General features: G+C 31.8%; 1 protein-coding gene and 1 pseudogene across 1 annotated transcript; one reads left to right on the top strand and one right to left on the bottom strand.

Annotated features, from left to right (window-relative positions):
- Positions 1 to 221: 221 nt before the first annotated feature.
- LOC123199227 (probable disease resistance protein At4g27220) lies at positions 222 to 6554 on the top strand. Its single transcript, XM_044614160.1, has 4 exons — positions 222 to 3814; positions 3906 to 4385; positions 4561 to 5079; positions 5486 to 6554. Exons 1-4 carry the CDS (start codon positions 1037 to 1039, stop codon positions 6257 to 6259), a joined length of 4551 nt encoding a protein of 1516 aa, XP_044470095.1. The 5' UTR covers positions 222 to 1036; the 3' UTR covers positions 6260 to 6554.
- Positions 6555 to 15166: 8612 nt separating this feature from the next.
- On the bottom strand, positions 15167 to 18633 carry LOC123208453 (annotated as a pseudogene).
- Positions 18634 to 24027: the final 5394 nt, after the last annotated feature.

A 24027-nucleotide genomic window follows, 5' to 3' on the forward strand; every position in this document is an offset into this window, starting at 1 on the left:
GCATCTTATGCGCACCTATGCACCCTGTACGGCCCTTCACATCCCACACACGGAATTGTTGAAAGTAACGTAATAAGTCAGGAGGGTATTTTTAGAACTACAAATAAATTTGTTTATAAAAGTAAAACCATTGTATATTTGCCTAGCAAAGTTTACTCGGAAAAAATTTTACTGATTTTAATTAATATACCGTCTCATTTTTTTTACTCTATAATTTGTTCTATGCACAGATATCGCATTATCGAGGACGAAAGCATGATTGAGCTTAGTGGGGAATACAGGCTTCTTTGCTTAGTGGGGAATATAGGCCTTCTTTGCATTATTGAGAGCGACAACATGATTGAGCTTAGCGGGGAACACACGCTTTCTTTCTCGTTTGCAGTCAAACACACTAATAATTGTTGGGTCAATCTTCCTCAAGCAGAAGAAAAGCCATTACAGCTCTCTGGTTCTCCAAAACAAGTCTCAGAAAGATAGCGATTCAGGTGCACTTGTTCTAAGCCTTCCATAATCATCACTTCCTATTGTTTTCATTTTCAGTCTCTTAATTTTCTAGTATTTAATTAGCTTTGCTTTAATTGTTATTCCTCCTATTTCTATCATTTATCTGTTTACTGGAAACTAGATTTTTTATCGTTCAGCTTTTTCTCTTATATATTTGCTTATCCAGAGTTACTTCTTCAAACCCAAAAAGAAAAAAAAAGAAGCCTTTTTCCCCATTTTAATTATCCAAAAATCACTCCCTTTTCTTCTCTGTTTCCTTAAAGCTTTTTCTCTCATATATTCAGCTTTAAACCAAAAATCCAAAAAAAAAAAAGGTCTGTTTTGTATCTTATTGTTAGAAAAAAAAAAGAAAAACATGTCCTCAATTAGGTTTTGATCTTATTGTTTCTCTTATGTCTAGTTTTAATTATCCAAGAATTAATCCTGAAGTTCTCTGGTCGGTAGATTTTGTTCATTGAGAGTTTGTCAGTGGCTTTACTTCTTTAAACCAAAAAGAAGGAAAAGATAAAAAGTAAATTGCAAGAGATACGTAATGGCTGAACTGGCTGCTGCTACTGCTACTGCTGTTGTTTCCAAAGCAGCAGAGAGAGTTACAGAGACAGTGTGTGAATTCGGTTGTCGGCAGATTAACTATGTGTTTAAGTACCAGAGCTACATGAAGAAGCTGAAGGAGCAAGTTAAGGAGCTTGAAATTAGAAGAGAAGATGTGAAAGAAGATGTAGAAATGGCTGAAAGACAAGGTGAACAGATTTATAATGAAGTTACCGAGTGGCTGAAGAGTGTGGAAGAGTTCATGGAACGGGTAGCAAAGCTCGTTGATGATGAAGATAAAGCAAAGAAGCGCTGTTTCAAAGGGTTGTGTCCTGATTTGATTAAACGTTACATCCTCAGCAAAGAAGCAGAGGAGGTCGCGGATGCGTGTGTCAAGGTCTTGGAAAAAGGAAAATTCAGTAGAATTTCACACCCGACCCTTCTACGGAGGACGGAATCCATATTCGTCGGTAAGGAGTACGAACACTTTGACTCTAGAGAGTCAAATTTCCAGGATCTTATGGATGCATTGAAAGATTCTACTGTTAATATGATTGGCGTGCACGGGATGGGTGGTGTGGGTAAAACCGCACTGGTCAAAAAAGTTGCTTGGAAAGCCAAGGAAGATAAGATATTTGATGAGGTGGTTATTGCTGAGGTAACACAAACTCCAGATCTTATACAAATTCAAGCCGAGATTGCGGGTCAATTGGGCATGGTATTTAAGGACCAGGAAAGTCTATCTGGAAGAGCTGATCAATTACGCCACAGGTTAAAGATTTCCAAGAGAATCCTTGTAATAGTGGATAATATCTGGGAGAAGCTTGACCTGAAGAAGGTTGGAATTCCTTTAAGCTATGATGATAAAGGTGGCATCCCGCAAGACAGGAAAGAAAGCAAAAATGAGCAAGAGCGGTGTGCAATATTGTTAACAGCTAGAACATTAGCTGTCTTAAATAAAATGAATACTGAGAAGAATATATCAGTTGAGCCTTTAGCCGGTGATGATGCAAGAAGTTTGTTTGGGAAAATCGTTGGTGATTTATCAGAAAAATGTGGTATAGCAGCGGAAATAGTAGAAAAATGTGCAGGCTTACCACTTGCAATTACAACAATTGCAAATGCTTTGAAAGGTAAAAGTAATTATGTTTGGAAGGATGCCCTACATCAGTTAAAAAGTTATAATCATAGATGCATTCCAGAAATGGATAACACTTTATACTCAACTATTGAATTGAGTTACAAATTGTTGAACAGTGAAGAAGCCAAATGGATACTTCTACTTTGTGCTCTATATAATGATACCCATGTCGCTCACTTCTTGTTCAGAGGTATGGGGTTGGGTTTGTTTGAAAATGTTTACTCAGTTAATGATGGAAGGAATAGAATAAAGTCGCTGATTGATTATCTCGGAGATTCGTGTTTGTTGTTGAAAGGTAGCGACAAAGAGATGGTCAAAATGCATGATGTTGTTCATACTGTTGTTGTATCAATTGCCAAAGAGAAATGTATGTTTGATATTCGGGATGTCGAGGGCATTGAAGAGGTGTTGATGAACAGAATGTACAAAGATTCAATTGCAATTTCTCTGTCTATTACAGACATTCATGAGCTTCCTGAAAGGGTAGAGTGTCCAAAACTAAAGTTATTTACTTACTATATTAAAAAAGATCTTTGTTTACAAATCCCAGATCACTTTTTTGAAGGAATGAAAGAACTCAAAGTACTAGAATTGGGAGGAGTTCATTTATTGCCACCACCACCATCATTTGTTTGCCTTATAAACCTTAAAAGATTGTATCTGTGGAATTGCTCTTTGGGAGATATAACAATTTTGGGGGAGCTAAGGAAATTAGAGACTCTTGAATTTCTAAGTTGTGATTTTGAACAGTTGCCTGAAAGATTTAAACAACTGACGGTACTTAAGTTATTACAATTGAGAGATTGTCCAAAGCTTAAAGTAATCCCACCAAATGTCATAGCCAGCTTGCATCGATTAGAAGAGCTATATATAATTAATAGCTTTGATCAATGGGAAGTTGAAGGACAAAATAACGCTAGTCTTGCAGAGTTGAAGGAATTGCCTCAATTGAACACTTTATGCATGCATATTCCGAATGTGCAGATGATACAGCAAGACTTCATTCCAGTGAACTTAGAAAAGTATAAAGTACATATTGGAGATGTATGGGACTGGTCTTATGAATATGAAACCTCGAGAACTTTGAGGCTAAAGTTCAATGGAAGCAGTCATATGAGGTATGGGATCGAAATTTTGATGGAGAAAGCAAAATATCTCTATCTAGATCAGCTGGATGGTGTTAAGGATATACTTTGGGAACTCGACAGAGAAGGTTTCCCAGAATTAAAGCATCTCTCTGTACAAAATAGTTCTGAAATTTTGTATATTGTCAACTCGATGGAGTGCATTCATTCTGATGATGCCTTTCCAATCTTAGAATCAATGTTTCTTATTAATCTAGGTCATATGGAGAAGATATGTTGCGGCCTAGATAATGAAAAATCTTTCAGCCAATTAAGAATATTAAAAGTAGCTGATTGTGACAATTTGAGGTATCTCTTCTCATCCTCCATGGCCAAAAACATACCGCTGCTTGAAGAAATCGATGTAACTAATTGCAAGATGCTAAAGGAGATTTTTGGTGAAGAAAGTGAACGCCATGCTGATGAAAACAAAAAGGTTTGTAAGATTGAGTTTAAACAATTGCACTCCGTAATACTACAAGGCCTGCCGGAGCTCATAAGATTTGGCTTGGAGGTCTGTATCTCTTTGCCTTTTTTTTTCTTTTTTAGTTTATTTTCTTTTAATATATAAGTTGTTTATGGAGGAATAATATTTGTGTCTACAGGTTGTGTTACCAAGATTGGAGAACTTGAAACTGTCCTCAATTAAGATTGAGAACATATGGGTTAATCTACTCCAACCAATGTCTTCCAATATTCAGTGCTTAAAAAGCTTAACAGTGGAAGAGTGTAACGGTTTGAAGTTTTTGTTTTCATCTTCTATGGTCAAAAGTTTTGTGCAACTCCAAAAGCTTGTGATATGCAACTGCAAGTCAATGGAAGCAGTGATGTTTGAGTCAGGAGAATTAGAAGGAGCAGATAAGATAATTCAAATGAATTTTCCTAAACTATTCTACCTGAAGCTACAAGGGCTTCCAAAACTCACAAGATTTGGTATTGGAAATCTAGTTCAATTCCCTACCTTGAATGAACTTCACATTGAGAGTTGCTCTAGTTTAAAGACATTCTTCCCCAATTCCTCTAGTGTAGAAGTGAGCTTGGAGAACATTCTTGCTACTAACATAGAGCCCTTGTTTGATGAAAAGGTGAATTAATTTCTTATTGAAATTTTTGTGGCCTGTCATTGTCAAACTTTTAACATTCTTTATAGATATTAGGGTGACCATTATATGCATTTAATTACCAATACTTGTCTTAAAACTATAATTGTAATTATCATTATCAGTATAATTATTATTAGATTCATTGCCTTTTTTGTAGGCTGATTTGCCAGGCTTGGAGAAGCTGATACTCTTACACTTGGATAACTTACAGTTGATCTGGCACAATGAACTCCGTGGAGACTCCTTTTGCAAATTAAAAGAAGTGAGAGTTGAATTCTGTGAAAATTTGGTGACTATTGGTCCATCTAGTAGTACTCAAGGACTTCTTACCTTTCAGAATCTAGAAACATTAACTGTTGACAACTGTTGGAATATAAAAAGTCTGTTTCCAGTTTCCATAGCTACTAGTCTTTTGCAACTCAAACGACTCACGCTACGCTATTGTGGCCTGGAGGAAATTGTTGGCAAGCAGGAAGTAGAAGGCACTCCAAGATTTTTGTTTCCTCAATTAACGCGGCTTAAACTTTCCATGTTACCAGAGCTCAAATACTTCTACATGGGGTCCTATACGGCAGAGTGGCCAATGCTTAAGGAATTGCTTGTGTACGGTTGTAAGAAGATAAAAGTATATGCTTTAGAGGGAAAGAGCCAACCTGCCCTATTTTGGTTTGAAAAGGTATGACTTCTCCTGTCGCCCCTGAAAACTGCAGCATAGTCATTTAAGTTTAATTTGTTTAAGTTTTTTCTTTTCTCTTTAAATTAGTCGAGTTGAAATTTGTCATGTTTCATTGAAAAATAATTTATTTTTGTTAATTATTAATAGAGTGGCAATTTGTCATGTTTACAGTCAAATTGCAAATTAAATTTATTGAAAACATATATATAATTAATTGAAAAAAGATAAATGGGTAGAAGTGTCACCTTTCTTCTTTAAGAGTAGATAGGATTTGTTGCCTCATATTTTTTCATTTCATAGCTTTTCAAATTGTTAATTTCATGTGCTTATGATTTTATTTAAAGTAACTAATGAAACAGACCGCTACTTATTGGTCACTTGTATTTACTTGTTCATCGATTTTCAGGTCATACCCAATTTGGAAACATTGGGTTTAAATGTCGATAACGAAATATCCTCATGTCTTGATCGTATTCCAGCTAGGAGCTTTGGGAAACTTAAAGTTCTTGGACTGCAAAGCTTGGATGATTATTCAATAGGATTTCAGTTTGGTCTCCTTCAAAAATTGCACAATTTGGAAGGACTCTATCTATATGATTGTACATTCCAAGAACTACTCCCATATGAAGGATGTACAAGGAAAGAAAATTCTCAGATGAAAACGTTTCTCCAAAATCTTCAAACTTTGATGGTAGACGAATGTCATCGTTTAACATCTTTGATGTCATTCTCATACATTTGCTTCAAAAACATAAAACATTTGGAAGTTGAACGTTGTAACGGATTGGCAAATATACTAGCATGTTCAACAGCAAGAACTCTTGTCCAAATCACAATAATCAAAATCAGAGAATGTGAGTCGGTAACAGAGGTTATAGCAACTGAGTCTGAGATAGAGACAACAGAAGAGGAGATTGTTTTTAACCAATTGGAAATGTTAGAATTTCATTGTTTAAAAAGCCTCACATGCTTCTGCTCTGCCAGTTACACTTTTCGATTCCCATGCTTAGAACAAGTGATTGTGAGTCAATGCCCCAATTTGAAGATTTTTTCTCATGGAGGTTTAAGCACACCAAAATTGAAGAAGGTACAACTAACAGAGATTATTGATGCAAAATATATTTGGAAGGGTGACCTTAATTCCACTATCCAACACATATGTGGGATTTGTATGTCTTAAACTTTTACTTGAAGGGCATAATCGTAATTCATTAGAATAGGGTTGATATTTCATTTCTTGGTGGGGTCAAAATAGTCATTTAGTGGCTTAGATATTTTTCTAACCTTGAGTATTAAAAAACCAGAGTTGTTTGAGTCAATGGATTTTGATATGTTAGGTGTATTGTTTGAGACATTTTGAGGGTAAATGAGTCCTTTTGGCTTTAATGGCGGTCTTGTAATATTGTGAATAAGTCATGGACATTCTCGATTATGATATTTTTAACCAAGTATATAAAAGTAACGTTTTACCTTAAGTATTTTGCTTTTTGTGCATTCGATAAGATCTTTTCTTTTGAGTTTAGTTATCTCTCAAGGTGTTGTTAGAGTTTTGTTTGGTTTTTCGGCTTGTTGATTTTGGTTTCTTTGATGAGAAATTTCTGACTTCTCTTTACTAGTTCCTTCTTTATAAGGGTTAATGGCTTAGTAATCTTGTCGATTTAGATAAACTATTATATAAAACTTTGTACTTGGACATTATATTAGTGGATTGACCAAAGAAATATCTCTGTCTTAGATGTAGGATTTCATTTACGAAATCTAAACCAAATAAATACTGTTGTGTTTTGATTTGTGTTATTATCTTATTAAAGTTGTTTGATTCACCAAATCTTGCACTAAAATTTCAATAAGATAGAATTCTACCAATTGTTTACTTATTAGAAAATTTTATGTTTTCTTATACTATAAATTATAATATTTTGTTTTTCTAGTAGATTCAATTAAAAGATCTCCTATGTCTTGGATGTAGGACTTTGTTTAAAAATTTTGAACTAACTAAATATCCTTTGTGCAATATTTCTTTATGATTTAAATAAATTTTTGCATGATGTAATTACTAGAATATGAATTTATTGATCTTTAAAGAAACCAACAAATGGTACCATAACAATTGTGGATATTTTCTTTTTTTGTTATTATGTCATTTCTTGTTTTCTTTGTTATCTTGGTTTTTTTGCTTTTAGAAAAGAACTTATATATTATTATGATTGAAACAATGGGTCAAACAAGGATTTATATTGAAAGATTTGATGGAAAATGTGACTTTAATATGTAAAGTAAAGTTCATGTTAACTTAGTTCACCAAGAATAAGTTAGGGCTCTGAGTGGTAAAGAGACTCTTTCAGATGACTTGTTTTCTTTTGAAAAGATTGGGAGACTTGAAATTGTCCACTTCATATTTTCACACGCATGTGATCTTTTATATTAATTATTAAATTAATTTTAAAAAAAACATGATGAGTAATTTGACATAAATATATCTATAAAGATACAGAAATAAACTTAAGTATAAAAATTTAATTAAAAAATAAATAAAATCAGACACTCATATTTGTGAAGAATTTTACAGCTGCCTGAATATGTAAACACATGCAGGAGGAATTGAAGGTCCAGCAAGAAGAAATGGAGGGTTCGCCTGTAATCTTATGTAACCCCCACCACCTCTCTACACCAACTTCCTCATCAAAGGAAGTAGCATTTTTTTTTTTTTTTTATAGATTAAGGGTGAGATTGATTTGAAAAATCTTTTATCATAAAAAGTTGGCCATAAAGACTTATTCTCACAAGGTTTGATGTATTAATAAAATTTCACTTGCTAAATTTTAAAAACTCAAATATTTATCCGTAAATTGTTATTATCAATAATTTTCGTTAGAAATAAGGGTAAAATAGATAAGTTATACAATAATAAAAATATAATTTTTAATATATATTATTATAATACAAATCTCATTACCTTTCAAAATTTAAAATTTAAAATTTTTATTTCTGAATCAAAATCAAATCTCCCACCAACTTTCGTACCAAATCCAAAACCCTTTCAAATTCCCTTCCAAATCAAAATCAATTCCGCTGCATCAAAGCACAACATTTCCCATAGTTTGGTTTTGTTGTGGTAAGTACATATATAATGTTTTAATTTATAGATTATGCACAGAAGCATTTACATGCTACTGTTGTGTTTCTTGTTAGCTTATTTCGCCTGGTGTTCTGCTCACTTGATTTCAAAAATCACTTGGGATAATGAATTTAAGAAAATAACATAATGCTGAGTCCCTTTATATAATTTGGACATTACATTATTAATGGTAAATCAGTAATTTACACTCAATTACTAAATTAAATAGTTGAAATTAATACTTTTAACTAAATTAATTAATGAGGGTATTTTAGTTATTACACTAAAAAGGGTAAATCGGTCATTTAAACTCTAAACTAACAATAATAGCTCAGGGTGGATATTTGGGTCGAAATTTAGCATGTAAAACTTTATCAATATATAAAAAATAAAATATTATCATAAAAATAGATTATTTAAAATATTATTGGGTATAAATTATTATTATATTTGATATAAATAACTATTTTGTTTTGTTTGACTTAATGAAAAAAATACTAAATTATTATTTTTCTTAAATATTTTGAGTATAATTATTCTAAAATATTCATTATATTTACTGTTATATTAAGTGAGAGTTAAAGTACTTTTATCCTAAAAATTAATAAATTTAGATAAAATTATAATAAAATAAGATTATTCATTATATTAACCGTCACATTATTTTTATTATCTAATAAATCAAACAAAAGTAATATCAATAATAAAAGATAGAGTATTAAAGAAATTTTTGAGTATTTGAACCAAACGTCCCTAAAATGTTCGTAAAAAGGGGTTTAACAAAATACCTATGAAATTCAACGAAATGATCTTGAAAGAAGTGGAAATCCAAGAAATTGTAAAGAAAATTGCAAAGAATTAGAAAAGATAACATATATTGGAAAAGAAAAATGTTCTAGTTTTCTTTTTCATTTCAAAGAAACACGCTTCAAAATTTTATATATTTTTGGAAACATGCCCAACATGTTTTGTACAAGTGTTGGTGCGTTTTCGTTTATGAAATCTTTCAAAAACCTGAAAACCATCCCCTACTAATGTTTTCGTGCTTCTTAGTTGATAACAATCTTAAGTACTCAAAATTTTTATTTTGGTGTTGGAGTATAAGACCTTGTCATGAGGAATATTAATTAAATGTGTTTCAACAACCCTTGGATTATTTACCACAAAAATTAGAGTCAGAACGTAACTTAAGTTAATTGGTTTAAGGTAAAAACCAAAACTAAAATTTGAGTACTAAATGATTTCAATTCATTTACGATATGTTGTTCACCTAAAGTTTTTATTCTATTTCATTTTGTAAAAATATGTAATACTTATTCACATTATTTTTATTTTTTAATACAATTAAAACAACCAAAAATCTCATAAATAACTAATACTTAAAAACATAAAATATAAAAAAAATAGGTCAATGTTTTTAAAACTGGATTGGGTATGTCTCTGGTAGAGAAGACGATTTAGTCCAATCCATGATTGAATCAATTAATCGGTGATTATATCGGTTAACTATTTAAAAATAATATTAAAAAAATTTATATAACTTCAAATTAATTATATAATTTAACTTATTTAACATTAAAATAAGTTTATTTTGATGGTATATATATTCAAATATGATAAATAAAGTTTTGGTTCAAGCTTTTATAATGAATTTTTGAAAAAAATTAATTTTTAATATTGACCGACTCAAACTTTATTTTATACATGCTCTAATTAGTTCGGTTAACAATTAATAGTTTAACTGATTAGATCGATTAATCTAATTTAATTTTTAAAACTATAAAATTTATATATTATGATTGTCTATTATACCACAATATTTCATATTTATTATAAAAAATAATAATAAACACATTTTTTACTGTTATTATTTTCAAATATTGTTTTTCGAAAACGGAAACCATTACACAAAAATTTTATCTTTGAGGCCCTTTTCGCCGCAAGAAAAGAATAAACAAATATTATCTTTTGAGTTATGCTTTTCTTAAGAAATAAAATTTCTCTCCGGATCAAAACGGATTCTCATACATTCGGGTCGGATCCATCATAAATCACAGGTGGGTGTAACTTTACGGGCGACTAACAGACCAGAGGTCAAAATAAGAAAAAAATTAATCCATCTTCCAACGCTCGTCTTCTCACCATAACTCCCATCCCTTCCCAACAGATTCGAATAAAAGCCACCATTAACTATCAGGTGTTCCCTTTCTTAATTTTGGTTAGATTGGAGAGGTTTTTCAATGGCAAGAACGAGCTATAATCAAAGTCATAACAACAAGGCTGGTGTCTTCTTTTTGGCCACTGTGCTTCTGTGGATGGTCTCCATTTTGTTCGAAATAGTGTTCAACAAGCGCAAAGAGCTTCTCTGGACCGTCTATGGTGCTTGCTTTTCCAATTGTCCAACTGGGTCGTCCGATTTGCGGTCTCTCGGAACCCTCTCTTTGTTAATACCGCTCTCTCTTCTTCCCCCTTCCTGTCACTTCCGTTTCAGGAACAAATTAGTTTTTCTTTTCACACACACACGCACACACACACACACACACACATATATATATATATATATATATATATATATATATATATATATATATATATATATATATATATATATATATATATTGTTTTTATTTTTTATCTTTTCATTCTTGAGGGCGACAGGATAGGCCACAAAAAGCAAGTTTTTACCTGTTCTGCCAGATTCCTCCATACTGGATCCGGTCCACCCATGATGGGTTGATCCGATCCATTAGGGTAACAAAAATAATGTTAACCTATAATATGTGATAATTCTAATTTTGCCCTTGACAGATATTAAAATAACTGTCACTCTCTCTCTTTATTTAAATTAGCATAACTTCCATTAGGGACGAATAACACTCACGCTAAAAAGAATTTACAATACACTTTTCTCATCAATACTCTGGAAGAAATTTTATAGAAACAAGGAAGCAAATCCAGTAAAGTATGTTGTGAATACTCTCAAGAATGCATCAAATCACCAATCATCATCAAATTGTTAGATTTTTAAGTTGGGTATGTTTTTCCTATGATCTTGGATTTGTGTTATTTTCACTTACATTGATATCAGAGCCTTATTATATCTGTGCAATTGTGATGTTGGTGATATAAACATGATTAGGAAGCATGTTTAGAAATTAATTTGCGTAAACAGTAATTTTTTTTTTAAATAATGCGTATGGACGTATTTTGATTATTAATGAATTCCTTGCAATTTTGTGAAATTAATGTCTAGAATCATGTTAGGATAAATTCTGGATATGAGATGCATGTATAATTAGAAAAAATTACATCAAATTCGCATGAAATTGGACAAATTTCAGTGGCCCATGTTTCAGTGGAAAAATTACATCAAATTCACATCTGAGGGAAATGTCGAATATGATAACTGAGCTGAAGAAAGTTGGGCATGAACTGACTGATGAATAGAAAATGCAGACTGTTATATGATCTATGTCTGATAGTTGGGGGCACATGAAAATAAATGACTTATAACGACAACATTAGGAATTTTGATGACATTGCTTGCCATCTTGAACTAGAAGTGGAGCCCCTAGAGGCTACTAGACTAAATGCTCATGCATATGTTGTTGAGGTCAGTTCAAAGAAGTTTTCTGATTATAAAAGAAAACGACAAAATCAAAAAAAGGAAAAGAGATCGTTCAAGGACCTGTAAACAAGTATGAACGGTTTAAGCGCAAAAGAGGCAAGCACTCTAGGAACAGAGATAAATCAAAACTGGCCTGTTATAACTGTGGTAACAAGGGTCATTTCGTTCGTGAATGCACGAAGTTGAAAAAAGTATTACCTTATTTTGTCTCAAATGGTGAGATTTATGTTTCCAATACCGTTTTCTTAACTGAATCTCATCATATGTGAATTGTAAACTTAGGAGCCACAAACTATGTAGCTTGTAACAGAGACCCTTTTGTAGAATTTCATCAAACACTAAGGGAAACACAGTGGATATATGTAGATAATAATATCAAAATTGAAGTAAAAGGAATGGGCACAAGCAAATTGGTTTTGCGCAGTGGTCAAACCTTGTACCTACATGATGTTTTATATGCTCTAAAAATTTGACGAAATTTGGTCTCTGCAATGGTTCTGTTAAAACTATGATATTGTTTTATTTTCTCTGAAAACTTGGTTAAACTTTATTATGATAATGTGTTTTATGGATCTGAATTTCTATCTGAAGGTTTTATGATGTTGGACACCTTGTATTGTATTAATGATAATTTTGTTAGTTTTTCGTTATTTGTGACTCCCAATAGTCTAGATGTGGATGCAAATAAATGACATGTTAGACTAGGGCATATTGGCCAAGAGAGAATGAACAAATTGGCCTGTGAAGGTTTATTATGACCTATCACTAAATTAGATCTACCTATTTGTGAGCATTGTCTAACAGGAAAAACTACTAGAAAACTTTTTGGCAAAGTTGTTAAAGTTGAAGTTCCTCTGCAACTTGTACATTCAGATATTTGTGGCCCTATGAATGTTAGAGTTAGAAAAAGAGCATTCTATTTCATCACTTTCATAAATGATTATTCACATTTTGATTATGTTTATTTGATCTCTTATAAGTCAGAAGCAATAAATTGCTTTAGACATTATATGAATGAGATTGAGAATTAGTTAGACAAAAGAATAAAAGTTTTGAGAGCTGATCAAGGTTGTGAATATTTATCTACCGAATTTAAGGAATAATGTAGTGAAAAAGGAATTATGAGGCAATTAACAATTCCTAGAACTCCGCAACAAAATGGTGTAGCGAAGAGATGGAATCAAACTCTATTGGAAATAGTTAGGTCTATGATAGGGCAAACGAATCTTCCAATTTTATATTTAGGAGATGTTTTATTGGTTGCGACTTATATACTTAACCGTGTGTCCACTAAGTCAGTAATTTTCACACCTTATGAGTTATGAACAGATAGGAAACCTGAATTGAATATGATGCACCCTTTGGGGTCTACTGCATATATCCATGACATATTCCATAAATTCAAAAAATTATGACCAAGAGGTAAGAAATGTATCTTTATAAGATACTCTGGACATTCCAAATGTATGTATTCATAAGAGAGGACTCTGATGAGAAAATAACTGAAATAGAGAATCTAAAGATGTGACATTCATAGAAGATGAATTTCCTAAAAATGGTGATATTGATCAAAGTCTTCATCTGTATGAGACAGAACAGGAATATGGAGAAGGTTCATCTCAACGACCATTAGTTGTGTCACAAGAGATGATGTTTTTACATATTACAGATAGTGAGAGCAATGAGGTTATGTTCTAACCTATTTTGAATATATGGGAGAGAAGATCCTCAATTGCGTAGGAGCGAACGTTCTCAAATCCCTAAGAGATGTTTTGAAATTGAAAATGAAGTTTTCATAACTATTCCTTCTGAAGACGATGAGCCTAAAAATATCAAAGAAGCTCTATCATCCCTCAATAAGGAAAAGTGGCAAAAAATGTTAGAGGAAGAAATAAAATCCATGGAACTTAACCGAGTTTGGAGTCTAGTGGACTTACTGACGGATTGAAAACCCATTGCGAATAAATGGATTCTTAAAATTAAACAAAAGGCGGATGGTTCAATAGATAGATACAAAGCTCGTCTAGTGGCAAAAGACTATACCCAATAAGAAGGTATAAATTATGAATAAACATTTTCGCCTATTATGAGGTTTACTTCAATCTATGTCATTCTAGCTATAGTAGCACACTTAGATCTAGAATTGTATCAGATGGATGTCAAAATTGTTTTTCTTAATGGAGAGCTTGACGAAGAAATCTACATGGATAATCCTATGTCAAAAGGCGATTTGTTGAACCAAGATTTGTGTCCAAAGACTCAAAACGAAATAAATGAAATGTCCCTAGTAACTTATTCAAGTGCAGTTGGAAGTCTCATATATGCAATGATGTGTACTCGCTCCGATATATGCTTCGCTATCGGACTGGTTAGTCGATATCAATCGAATCCAAGAAGGGAACACTAGAAGACTGTCAAAAGGATATTGAGATATATGAAAGACATTGTGGATTATTGTTTATGTTATCAAGGAAAAGATTTACGTATTGTTGGATATTCGGATGCCAACTGGGGTGGTGATTTGGACCAACGCAAATCAACTTCTGGTTATGTTTTCTTACTCCAAAATGGGGTCATATCTTAGAGCAGTAAGAAACAAACGTGCATAGGCTTATCTACAATGGAAGCAAAATTTATAGCATGTTCTGCTGCACCACAAAAAGTTTGGTTGAAAAGATTTATTAAGAATTTGGGTGTATTGGATGCAACAGGTGGCCCTATAGTTATGCATTGTGATAATTAAACTGCGATAGCTTTCACAAAAGATCTCAAATTTCACAATAGAACCAAATATATCGACACTAGATATAACTTTGTCAAAGACATCATTTCGAAGAAGGAAATGATGGTACAATATATTTCTATGCGTAACATGATTACTGATCCTCTAACTAAACTGATCTCAAGAGATGTATATCTTGCACATGTTAAGTCTCTTGGCTTGCGTAGAATATAATAAATGACTTGTTGAATATATATTGTATTTGTGACACAACGTTAAAACATCAAAAAATTTGAATTTATTGTATTTATGTGTTTGAATTCTTGGTGTTTATAGATATACACATTATTTTTGAAAAACTCAACAAGATGATAATGCCACATAAGTTTGATTGGCTCTCTCACACGAGCAATTACCTTTGATGCTAAGGAGAGCGTGAAAAGATGAGACATGTTTCTTGAGATTGATGCCGCTAAAAGAGTGTACTTAGAATATAAGAATTGCTCAAGAAACAAGTTATTAGATATGTTGCCTTGATGATTAATCAAGATGAGGTCATGTTTTGATAAATTTGAAAATGACCGATTTGGATTCCCCACATCCAAATAACTTATGAATGTCAGATATGAGTTCTTAATTGATAAAGATACCTGCAAGATTAGAAAAATGATTAAGAACTCAGGTTAGGCGCTGAGTGCAACGACTGAACTAAGATCTGTACAATGTTGGTAATGACATTTTGAAAAGATACACATTGTAGCACATGATTCATATTATGTGTGCATAAATAAAACAATCGTTTAAAGTAGTGGAAGGATAAATCGTTGTTCCTTCATTGTGTGAGACTTTATGATGATTACCTCATGATGGTACCCTTTGACTTTTTGCTATTATTTGATGTTTATTCTTAGTGTTGCTATCTTAGCTTGGAACATATGACCATGAATGATTCGGTCTATGGAACATGACTAGAAAAACAGCTAAGTTTAAATTAAAAATTTTTAGTAGAAGAGGAAGACTTATATATTACGTGTGTTCATTGGCCGGCCAATCATGTCACTCATATAGGAGATTGGACTTGATCATGGATACATAGAAATATAACATAATAATAAATGAGGGATTAAAGCTAGCTAGTGTTATCGAGTAAGTCTGGGGTATTGCGAGACTAATGCTTTGTTTTTATTTTGGGTTGAAGTGACTATGTTATTCCTAACAGATGCATAGTAAATTAGCTCCCAAGTGTAGGTTGCTCGCAAGGTTGCACGACACATTTACCAATATGCATTGCTCTGTTTATAAGATTTTTGTGGAAGAGTATTGTGATTCAGATCACCCTATCATATGTGAGTGAGAGATATTGAATCTGGTCTATCCATGATGGGTTGACCCGATCTATTAGGGCTATAAAAGCAATGTTAACCCATAATATGCGATAATTCCAATTTTGCCTTTGACAGTTATTAAAGATAACTGTCACTCTCCCTCTTTATTTAAATTATCGTAACTCCCATTGGGGACGAATAACACTCATGCTAAAAAGAATTTACAGTACACTTTTCTCATCAATACTCTAAAAAAAATTTTGTAGAAACAAAGAAGTAAATCGAGCAAAGTGTGTTGTAGATACTCCCAGGAGTGTATTAAATCACCAATCATCATCACATTGTCAGATTTCTAAATCATGTATGTTTTTCCTATAATCCTAGATTTGTGTTATTTTCGCTTACACTCCACAAGTATTGCAGTAAGGGAATGTGCTTTAAAACAGAACCGTAGTCCAGTGACATTCTATATAACAACCTTATTTTCTTCGTTGATGAAGGTAAGCAAACATGAAGATGATGAAGAAGTGTTGAACACTATCTGTTACTCCGTCCTTACAAAGTTCAGAAATTTGGGCATATATCTCCAAATGAATAAACTTTTTTTTTTGTTAAATTGAAGATCATTTGATTTAAATTTAAAAGAACTAACCTGGGAACACTTCAACCCTTGGCAAAGGTAGAAGTGTGGGTAAATGAAGCATGTGCTAGATCTAAAAGGTTATCCAGAAGTAGCCCGTATTCAATTGGAAGTTCCATAACAATCTGTCATTGAAGGACATGAGAGATAATAGAAGATTCAAACTGTTATAAAAGATCATGCAAGCATGATTGATGTAAATCTTTTAACCACAATATATGAAACAATTTCAATCCCATTAAAGCATACCTCGGCATGAATTTCAAATCCTGAAGGAGGTAATAAAGAATTAAGGCTGGCTGTTGGAGCATCATCACCAGGCCAAATCCATATCATTCCCTCTTTTTTGGAACATGGCACTGATTTTATCTTCAAATTAAGCAATCTTGTAGATGGCATTTTCTCACATTTTCCATCTATCGTGTATTGCCACCCTGATATTTACTAGCAAAACATTTTTTCAAGAGTCAGCAATATTCATTTTCTAGCTGTATCAGTCACTATAGGCACATAAAGTCCATAATAAAAACTGTGCATAATATTTGAGTATCTTTAATAGATCTAACTAACCATGGTATGGACATTGAATGCGACCCTCATTTAGTGAACCAAGGTGAAGAGGTCATGCTCTATGCGCACATGTATCCTGGATACAACCAGGTTTCCCATCTTTGCCACGAAAGATAACCCACGGTTCCTCAAAACATTCAATTGGAATCTGAAAAAGAGATGGTAAGATACATGTCAAAATATCCGCAGGTAGAAGTTTTGGATGATACATCACAACCACCCTGCCCCAGTTCAAAAGCATCAAGTATGAAATTTGTGAAAGCACATCAATATATTTGATAGTGAAGTAACACTGCTGCTGTAAAAATTAAATTTTTAATGAAATAAAACAGAGACAGTGGAACCCCAGTTATTCAACTTGCTTCAGTTCACTAGAAGACAATCTTGGTAGTTTTAGCACATGAAATTTGCAGATCAAGTATTTAATTCCCTTAAAATAATAATTTTGAAGGACTTACCATGGTATCATCCTTAAGATCGAAGGAGAAAGCAACTGGATACCAGAAGTTTTTCAATTGGGGGTGATATGATTGAACTGGACCGGAGACATTCAAGCTTTTCCGGGGCAACTTAGCATTAATGGTATCCAGTGACCGCGTAGAAGTACAAGCAGACGAGCAACTTTGATCAGAGTCCGAGGTGTTACAATCTTGTAACAGCCTATCATTAACTAATGCTTCCATGTGAGCTAGTTTATCCAAAGCAGTGGCAGCCTTTGCTTCAGATAAATGAACCTGTTTTTGTTCATGGAAAATTGGCTATGAGATGGCAGTTATAAATTCCATATATATTGGGTGTATTTTAGTCTTTAATTGTTTCATCTAGATCTTGATTAATAAATCGAAAGAATTTCAATCTACCAAAATCACAGAATTTAGATTAATAGAGAGTATATTTAAGTCACATGGCATATCAGCAATTGCTAACTTTCAAGACCTGATTATGAGCCAGAGATAATTCTTCCTGTGACTCAGCAAGCTCTTTCCTCATTGTGCCAATGGACTTGTAATCACGTGCTAAAGGATTTAGAACTTCAACAACCTACATCATTGTCAATGAAAGTGCATATCATCTGAAGGAAGTAATCAGAACTCCCAAATGTTCATTACAGTGTCAGGACAAAATCAGCCCAGCGATCACTGTTATTCTCGTTCTGATAATATGCTGCTTTTGTTTGTCTAGATCATTCAGATGTAATGCTTATATCCATAATTTACGATGATGAAGAAATATAATGCCCGCATAATGTTAAGAATCAAACAGAAATAGAAAAACTCTAATTAGTCAAGAAAGGCCAAGAATAGCAGAGACCTTCTGATGGAGAAGCATAATTGTGAGCACATCTTGTCGAGCCTTCCAATCACAGTATTGAATATCGTACCTAGCAACTTCAAGCAATTGGTTCACATGCAAAAACTTTCGGTTACATTGAGGGACTTTAGACCTTGGATCCTCCGCATCAAAGAATGTGCTCCATCCATTCTTATTATCTACTAAACCACTGTCCTCCCCAATTACAGCTAATACCCTGAATCCTCTTGAACAAACTATAAACCCACACCAATTTTAATATAAGCAAACAAAAAATGTTATTTCCAGTAACCGCATAGGAACTCTATCAGCAAACATAGAGATTTCTCTTATTATGGTAAACTTTAAGCTAATAAAATTTTGAGAGCTCCTTTCTCTTTTTGATAAATGCATGATTTGCTCAAAAACATAAGCATCTTTAGGACTCGCAATAATGCATATAACTTAATAGAATAACAGCAAGAGCAAAAGGAGGGATTCATACGTTTCCAATATTGTGCCACTTCTAAGCCACAACTGGAACAACTATTCAATAAGCTTAACCTTGGTCCAGATTCAACAAATGGCCAAATAAAAACCAGCAAGTAAACCTATCAAGACTGCATTATACTATGGTCTAGTTACATTCCAACAAATCTAGCAGCAACCTAGATAAACCTATCATGTAAACAAATCAAATTCGAATCTTTTGACTTTCAACACCAAAAAGCAAGCAGCGAATTCAACTATCATATTGGACGCCCAAACTAAGTTCCTCTCCAAACTACCCAGATTAGAAAAGAAAATCACCAGAAAGCCACAAACAAATAAAAACAGACATACATCTTTTTAACGTTGAACACCTTAACAAGCAGCGAATTCAACTAACAAATTAACCACCAAAACTACGTTCTTCTCCGAGAATAAAAACTACCCATTTAAACAAACCAATAAAAAAAGACAAAGTAAAAACCTTTTTAGTGTTGATGGTCTACACAGCGAGATTGGAAGAGACAGAACAGCAGCAGTAGCAATAGACACGTCGGTCGAACATGTGTCTTGTCGGACATCCACATGCTCCCTCGGAGTATCTCCAAACTTGCGGGTCCCAGATATCTGAATTCTTGCCACCTCGGATTATTGAGAAATCTTTGTCCCGCTCTGTTGGACTTTGAAACAGGGTTTTGAGCGGTGTCCTCTTTTTTTTATTTATGGAAAAAAGATCTTATCCATCCCTTAATTTTTGATCAAATTGTTGATTGTGATGGTGAATGTGATTAATGGCTTAAATTGCAAAAGTATATTTAAAATTGCAAAAGTATATTTAAAACATATCAAATATGTATTTTATATATTTTTCATATTAAATGTGTATTTTTATTATTTTATACATTTTTAGTTTTTTTATAAATTTTTAAAGTACAAAGATATTTTTTATATTTTTAATTAATTATTATTATACCATAATTATATTAAAAAAAAATTCAAACTGTTATCATCCAAATCTCTAATGTGCATTTTACATTTTTAATGACATTACGAAGGTATTCCATAGAGCTCTCATAAATGTTTAATTTGTTTAGCTCAAACATTAATAAATCATAATATTTTAATAATGATTTGATAAAAAATTTACAAAATGATAATTTAAAGTTTGTTTAATAGTTGAGTAGATATTTTATATTTGATAAAAAAAATTTATAAAATGATATATTTTTTATAATTATTGAATCTTAATTATATATTATGTTATATTTGATTTAATAGTCAATTATATATTTTATATTCAAATTGTTATATTGATTTTAATAAAGAGATATATAAAAAATTTTAAAATTATTATTAATATTGTTATATTTTTAAAAATATATTATTGATGGTATATCGTATTAAATATATATATACACATTTAATATTAAAATTATATAAATATAATTTTTTATTATTTATCATATTATACCTATATAATTCTCATATCATTTTTTTAATTCTTATATTTACTACCGAAGGTAAAATTGATCAGTTCTAACACAAGTATATGAACACAAATTTGAAAATTTTTGGGCTGCTACAAAGAGAAGTCATAGGCCATATCATATGTCACAGAATGGTCATCCTATCAAGTGAGAGAATTAGAAGAGGCATGTGTCGGCCTAAGACTTGGCTTATAGTGAGTCCGACTAACATTGTTCGTTACTCTAACAGTTCAAAAAAAAATCTAAAAAAAAAACCAACAAGACTCGTGTTTGACCGACGTGTCCCAATAGCATTATAAAGATGTTATGGTTTAAAAGAAACTTTGTAAGAATAAGCAAAAGTGAAGTCAAAACTCTTATTCTCATATACCGTTATAAAGATGTTATGGTTTAAAAAATTCAGGTAGAATGACAGATTAAACAAGAGTGGAAAGTGACATTGTTCTCTTTTGCTTTATTTGTTATTTCATTTAGATTTCTCGAACTAGCACATCTTTAAAATGATATATGAGAATAAAAAGTATAATTTTACTATTACTTATTCTTATAAGGTCTCTTTTACAATATTTATAGTGAGTCATTTTCTTCTCATTTGAGCCTATAAAAATAAATTCATTTCAATTATTTGACTTTTTTTAAATTTAAAATATAATGAAATTGATAAAGAATGTGATGTTGAAAATGAGTAAAAAAGTATCATAGATTGATATTTTAATACTTTAATATTACAATAAAACTATGTGTACCCATTTTGGGTACACAAAGTTATACACATTTATATGTGTCATCATGTGATTGAATGATTTTAAATTAAAAATAAAACAATAACCAATCATATGATGACACATATGAGTGTGTATACATTTGTGTATCCAAAGTGGGTACATATAGTATTGCTCTTAATATATGTTATATTTGATTTATGCTATTTTTTTATCATGTAACAATAATGCACATAATTTATATACACAGATGATATGTCATTATATAATTAGATAATTAGATAATTTTAAATTAAAAATAAAATAACATATAATCATATAATGATACATTATTTGTGTATCTAACTTTTGTATAAAAAATGTATACACATAGTATTATTCTTATCTCTACCATAAGTGAAGTTTTTTCAATAAAATTCTAGAATTTCTTTTGATTCGAATAAGAAATGTAACCAATAAAACTATATAATTAATTTTACATATTTTGAAAATAGAAAATTTTATTTTGTGTACTAGCTCACCAAAAGCATTGAGGTTAGCCCGTCAAGGGCTTGATACAACACGATCCAATTAGCGTTAGGCTATGTGTGAGCCTTCATCTGCTAGTGGTTTAGACCACCCTGCTAGGATTGCACTGTAACAAGCCTAGGCACCACCTATTGACACCTCTAAGAACAATTATAATATTTTTGTACAAAATCATAAATTAGTGAGAATAAATTTGATTTAAAAAAAAAAAGGTTCAAGATTGAAGTCGGAGAAGATGAATTTGCAAGATTGAAGTTGAAGCAGTTGAACTAGGAACTTGTGGGAATTTGCTTTTGAGTCATATTTTTAAGAAATTTCAACTTAGGTATCAATGAAACTATGCATAATTACTTTGAGTATACAAATGAGTATACACTTAATGTGTGTGATAGGTATCTTGAATAAAAGATATAATAATATTTAATTACATTATGACACATCAAATGTGTACTCATTTGTACACTAAAAAATTGGTATGCATAGCATTGCTCTTTAGCTATTTGTTTAGTGAATTTTAGTTTCATTATTTAATAAATGTGATTTATTTTAAAAATAATAATTTGATAAATAATTAATATAACAATTTTTAAAAATAGTCCCTTAAATACTAAAGGGTAGGGTTGGATTAGAACTAAGCTAGCTCAGGTTCGAAAGTCGGCTTAGTTCAATTCAATTTGATTTGAATTTACTTAGCTCAAATTTGTGTCGAGTTCAAGCTAGAGAGAGTTTAACTCGGTCTGACTTGTAATTCAGGTGGATGATTTGATTTGGTTCAAAATTAGTTTGTGACTCGAATCAAATTATATTAAAAATGTTAAAACAATATCATTTTGTCAAATGTTAGATAAAATGATATAATTTCATCAATGAGTTACAAATTTGAATCTACAGTCCAAGCTACAGATTCAAATTATAAACTTAAGTCATACTCTAATTGAATCATTTTCATTCGTGCTGAACTCAAATCACTCTTAATTTTAGCTTGATAAACTCAAGCTGAGCTCAAATCGAACTATTATTTAATAGAGCCAATTTTGACAATCTACTGACGACAAACTTATTTGTTTATAGTGAGAAATTTAAAAAACTTATCATGAAAAGTATATTAATTTTTTTAAAATGAACTAACCCACTTAGATCAAATTTGAGTTAAACGAATTTGAGTTGAATCAAACTAAGTTGAACTAAATTTCAAGACTGAGTCAGTTCGGTTCAAATCCAATCCTATCTAGTAAGATGAATTGTATTGTCAAATAAGAATAAATTGGCAGGAATATGACAATTTAATTATTAAAAATTGCATTTTGGCAGGAATATGGGGCTCCAAAATGGTGGAATAAATTTACCTTTATTTTGTAATTAAACACTTGCAAAAAAAAAAAGAAAATTTACTTGCAACTAAATGTTACTTGCATAAAATTAATTTTAATCACCCATTATTTCCATCCAGGGAAAAAGTATGGATTGAAAAAATGGAATTAATTTTTAGCAATTAAATTTATTTTTGTTGTTATAAATCAATTTTTACTTCTATTTTTAATCAGTAATTAAAACTTAGTTGTTAATTGTATATTTTTTTTAGTGTACAGGGAATTTTATTTTCTAGGGAATTTTATTTTCAGTATTACTCCAAAAGATGAAGCGTCTATAAAATTCCAAAAATTTTGATTATTCCATGCAATGATATTTATAATCACTTTTAAACTTCATTTAATATAAAATTCCTTTTGAATTAATAAACTAAAAATGGGTTTTTAATAAGTTGATGCGTAGGCACTTAAAAAAAAAAAACCATGCAATGGATTGATGATAATAAATCTAAATGCAATTGGCAGGCTCAATTCATCCAAGAGAGACTGCAAAAGTAATTGCATCCAAGTATTGAAGCAGGCTCTCCACCTGGAGTGGAGTTTGTGGAAATGGATTATGAGGTAATCTTCCATTCTAATTTCACAGTATTGGAGCTGTGCATTGAAGATCTTTGTCGAATTTTATTGTCAATGTGATTTTACTGGAGCAAAAACTATATTAATAATTCTCACTATTAATTAAGAGATCAGAAATTGGCATCATATCTCTTCTTTCTAACTCATTGCCTTATTTTTGTAATGTTGGTATTCCACAAAAGGAAGCAGCAATGGCATGCTGTGATGAAGTCCATCCACTGGCTAAGGTCTGTCTCTGTTTTGTCAACCTAAATGTACTCTTTCAAGTCCAAATGGTGTAATTTTCCAAGTTCATTTGACAGATTGCCATGGAAGTTGTTTTCTCTGAGATTGAGATATGGTAGAAAAGAGAGATTTCCCAGGTGTGGACAAATGGTGCCTCGAAGATGCATGGATGAAAGGTCCAACGCTGTGACTCTTCCATGTGGCCATCACAAGAGACTCCAACCCAGTTGCGGACTGGAGTAGAGATGGACCAGCTAT

This window comes from Mangifera indica, chromosome 2 (assembly GCF_011075055.1).
Source record: "Mangifera indica cultivar Alphonso chromosome 2, CATAS_Mindica_2.1, whole genome shotgun sequence".
Lineage (NCBI taxonomy): Eukaryota > Viridiplantae > Streptophyta > Magnoliopsida > Sapindales > Anacardiaceae > Mangifera > Mangifera indica.